The sequence below is a fragment of the Trachymyrmex septentrionalis genome, unplaced genomic scaffold, assembly GCF_001594115.1.
Source record: "Trachymyrmex septentrionalis isolate Tsep2-gDNA-1 unplaced genomic scaffold, Tsep1.0 scaffold60, whole genome shotgun sequence".
Classification (NCBI taxonomy): domain Eukaryota; kingdom Metazoa; phylum Arthropoda; class Insecta; order Hymenoptera; family Formicidae; genus Trachymyrmex; species Trachymyrmex septentrionalis.
In genome coordinates, this window is record NW_017305779.1 from 4,675,748 (window position 1) to 4,680,381 (window position 4,634).

Here is a 4,634-nt window from a genome sequence, read left to right on the forward strand (position 1 = left end):
AACGGAAATTTCATTTTTTTTAAAGAGATTTATTGTATGAGACATTGAAGGGTTTTCCTACAAGTGCTTGAAATTTAATTATTTATCGAGTTTATGAGATTCTAAATGACTTCTTTATGATTATCGAAGGGAAGTATGAAGTAGTAATACACTACCTTCCATAAACACGCCTTTATTACGTTTCACGTACAGATACATAGGCTGACTTTCATACGCTACGCGCACGTAAAATACGTCGTCGATGTAAGAAAAATAAAAAAGGGCTCGTGCTCTTTTTATTTCCTTTCTTCCCCTCTCCTCCACCCCCCGCCCCCTCCCCAGTTTCCTATTCTCTAAGACGCATTTATCGCTGTCCACTTTACGATAGTGATGGTGCACCAATGAGGAGTTCATAGATCGTCGCCTCTTTGGTTAGAGAGAGTCACGAGGTAGACGATCAGCCTACGGAGATTTTTTTACATCGATATTACAGTGTAACATTTTACCTGACAGCCATAGTACCCTTCATATCCGTATTGATTCCGTTGGAATCCTCTTAATCGTGTAAATAAATAGGACAATATGGCTGTTACTGTCTTCAACCAGGGATTTACTTTACGTCGAAGACAAGACTACTCGCATTTCTTAGATGATTTTTAAATGTCATATATATGTACATCACAAAAATTTTCCCAATCTGTAATTTCCAAGTATCCACGTTTTTAACGTTGATTTCACGAGCTACATATGTCACTCTGATTGATTCGAAGATCCACATTAACGAGTGATTCAATAATTATACAAATTTCTGCTCCATCGCTATCACGCAGTTAGGAAGTTTACTCGACGAGATCATCTTGCAAAGTATATGGTTGTACGTGTATATATGTGACGCTTAACGTATTGAATACATGTTTACGTATTTGGTATCTTTCGTCTCCTGCGTATGTACATAACTCGCCTGTTTTGCGTTTTCATTTGTAACAATCTCTTGTCTTCCGACTTACGATAATCGCGGGTCTTTCTTACGGAAACCAATGTTCGACGCGTATCAAAAAAGCGTCGTCCATGAAGAGAAATTCGAAGGTTTCCCTCGATTCCCATTCACAGGAGGGTCTCCTCAGAATAGTAACGACGCGAGTATTCGTTGTCCTGGGCCCACGGAGGCGAGGAGAGTTCTACGAGCTGCGTACCCCTTATAATCGCAGTCGTTGTGGCCGATCGTTGCAGCTGCAATCGACGAGCAACGTTGCAGCCGAGCGCGGCCGGGCAGCCTCGTCAACCCCCCTCGGATAAATCTCAGCAGGAACACTCTTCTTCCCTTGGCAGCTCGTGACCCAGGGAATTCTTCATTGCAAAAAAATAGATAGACGTAAAATAGAGAGCATTACATCGGAAAAATTGCAACTTCAATAGTAGTGCAAGAAAAAAAAACTATAATCATTAATGTGCTTCCTCTAGATCTGTTTCTGAATTTACTAGAAAGTAGTAGTTCAGAGAATCTTCTAAAATATTTGTAATCTCAAAAAAGACGTCTTGTTAATTCGCAATCGAGGAGTTTGCACATGAAAATGCGCAAAAATATTATATACATAAAATATATCGATATGTACTAATTCTACTTTTTATTTTTTTATATTTTTCGAAATGTTAATTTTTCTTATATCGTACCCACTGCATACGTATCTTTTGCAGATTTGTAAGCCTTTATATTTTTTAAATGTCCCGTCATGTTTCATGGAAAACCCCTTGATCGTAAAATGTTCGAGTTTGTCGGTGGACAAATTGCGTTAAGTACCTTCGATCAAGGACCACGGTCATGTACAGATGGAAACTTTGCAGGACGTCGAATGTAGGGGAGAGGTCAAGTTACCTTCCTTAGTTCCATACTGCCCGGCGTGTATGAACTGCTCAAGCGTTGTGTTGTGATCTTCTCGTAAGGAATTGTGCCTCTGCAGAGCGCGCTCGGGTCCAGACTCAGGGTTGCCTTCAAGGTATTCTTCTTCACCATACCGTTCACATTACTAACATTGGCGTTGAGGCCGATGATACGACTTGGCGAACAAGAGCGCGTGTTGGGCGATGAGTTCGTTATTGTGTCGGGCGGAGTGTCCGAGGATTGTGCTATCAGAGAGTCGGAATTGGTGTCGGTAGTCGTTGTGCTCTCATTACCGTTTTTGCGATCCGTTATTGCGCTATCGATGTTGGCAGTCATATGACGTTCATCCTCTGGACGGTTGTTGCCATTGTCTACATTATCGTGGTTTTCGATGTCACTGTTTCGATGTATTGCCCTGTTTTCTTGTCGATCCGATTGGTCGATCCTACTTTTGACCTACAGAGATCGTATAAATAATATACGTAATAATTTAACTGCAATTGTAAAATAAACAAGTACAGGGTAACATTAAAATAGTTTTAAATGTAATGAAACATTTATTTTTGTTCTTATTACTACTAATTGTGAGATCCTTATTCATACCGGCTTATTTTTTGCACGTCGCTCTAGATTTATTTTAACTTCTAATATAACCATATTATACATATAATTTATTTTAATAGATACCAGGCTTAATGAAGGAAGAATTATGATAGAATATAATTAAAATAAGATAATAATTAATCTAATAAGGGTAATGATTAAATACAATTAAAATAATGATAAATTTTTAAAAATTTTCAAATACGTACCTTATTTTCGATCACATCGTCATCATGATCTTCATCATTGTCACTGTTGTAAATTTGTTCAAAGGTATCCATGCTAGAATCACAGGTGTTGCAACTGAATCCTTGCTGACATCCCGTTGATTTCGCGTAAGACTCGCCGTATTTATCCTCGATCGATTTTTCATTTTCGGAATCGTAGGCGGTGCCACCCATAGCTTGATCCACACGACGTGCAACGGAACGTGGATCGCTGACCCTCGGTTGTATGTAACCGCTATCCAACTGTCGGACAAGTTTAAAATTCACTGTCTACACATATGTCGAACAAAATATAATTTTTTCGTATTTCATTTTATACAACTATACTGACATTAGACCGCACATTGATGCATTCCGCTTCCGGATCCGGTCTCATAATTGTTATTTCACGATCGCAAATATGTGGCAATATGTCGAAATTAGGCGTGGGTTTATTTATTACATCAGGATCCTTTGTAAAAAAAAAATATTAATTCGTAAATTATATTGCCTTAGATAATATTTCGATTAAATAATAAGAATAATTTTATATAACAGAGATATATAAAGTTTATAATAAAAGCAATATAGTTGAAATTCCTATTGCACTCTCACCTGCAAACAATAACCGATTCTTTCAGCAATAGTTGAGAAACTTGGCCTGTCGTCAGGCCGTGGATGCCAGCACCGCGTCATGATTCCATATATAGGATCTGGGCATCCCGCGGGTTTCTCAAGACGACCACCAGACTGTACCATCGACATGACTTCACGATTTGCACATCCGGTGTAAGGCATATATCCGAATGACATAATTTCCCACAGGAGCACGCCGAAGGCCCTAAAAATTATATTATAAGAAGTAAGAACGTTATAAGGCTTTACTACTTTTTTATAATTTACATTAATGTGACAGTTCTTTTTTCGACTATAAAATTTGACTTATCAATGAAAATAAATTATATAAAAATGAAAAAAACGTGCGTATTTTTTAAAGGGAAAATTGTATGGGATTGAGAATGACATAATCTTTTTTTTTTTTTTTTAAGCAAATATGAAATACTAAGTCTCACCAGACATCAGTTTTTGTAGTGAATATGCCGTCCAAGAAACTTTCGGGTGGCATCCATTTTATGGGTAGCATCGCCTTGCCACCTTTTCTATAATAATCGCTTCGATAAATGTCCCTGGCCATACCGAAATCTGCGATTTTAACGGTACGACCTGGTGCTTTAGTAGTCAACAAACAATTCCTAGCGGCGATATCTCGGTGTATAAAACGCGCTTCCTCCATATATTTACAGCCGTTTGCGACGTCATAGCCGCACGTAATAAGATCTAGCATTGTCAATGATGTAGGTCGGTCCTGTAAAATCAAAGATATGTATACATGTATGCGTCGTAGAAATTAGATAAAAATACGGACATTAATTAGAAATATTTGAATAAATCACATATTTTAAAGTAGGTGCGAAATTAAAAATATAGTGCAATATTTCAATCTCGCTTTTCTCTTGAATTATAATGTTGTTATAATGTTATTAATACTCACTGATCGAGGCCGTTCTTCACGTAGAAAATTTTTAAGGTCACCTCCGGCTAATAATTCGAGAACGATGTATCTGGGATGTTTGTCAAAAGAGACGCCGATAAAGTGTACTATATTCGGATGATTAAATTTGCTCATTATTAACGCCTCCATCATAAAATCAGCTTCTGCTTGCGTCGTGGATAAAGATGGTAGCGTCTTGACGGCGACGGGGTGTTCGTCACCTCCATATTTGTAAACGCCCTGGAAAACTTCGCCAAAGGCGCCTTGGCCGAGAGGTCTGCATTAAAAATATAATCGATCATTCTTACTTTATTTCACACAACTAAAAAAAATTAAATTAATTCTTTTATTTTTTACGTAAGAATTTTTGGAAAATCTATATATATATATATACATATATATATAGATTATATAT

General features: G+C 37.5%; 1 protein-coding gene across 4 annotated transcripts in view; it reads right to left on the reverse strand.

Moving 5' to 3' along the window:
* Positions 1-73: 73 nt before the first annotated feature.
* The window catches only part of LOC108752548 (ALK tyrosine kinase receptor), a 26,399-nt gene continuing 21,838 nt past the window's right edge, over positions 74-4,634 (reverse strand). For 3 of the 4 annotated variants that reach the window (XM_018493402.1, XM_018493403.1, XM_018493401.1), the window contains 7 exons: positions 4,220-4,496; positions 3,741-4,033; positions 3,283-3,508; positions 3,020-3,139; positions 2,671-2,931; positions 1,853-2,314; positions 74-1,326 (listed from right to left, as the gene is read on the reverse strand). In XM_018493402.1, coding sequence (XP_018348904.1) covers positions 1,279-1,326; positions 1,853-2,314; positions 2,671-2,931; positions 3,020-3,139; positions 3,283-3,508; positions 3,741-4,033; positions 4,220-4,496 — 1,687 coding nt within the window. In that variant the 3' untranslated portion in view covers positions 74-1,278. Of the gene's footprint in view, positions 1,327-1,777; positions 2,315-2,670; positions 2,932-3,019; positions 3,140-3,282; positions 3,509-3,740; positions 4,034-4,219; positions 4,497-4,634 lie in introns of all 4 variants that reach the window. The other variant, XR_001939567.1, reaches the window with a different exon arrangement.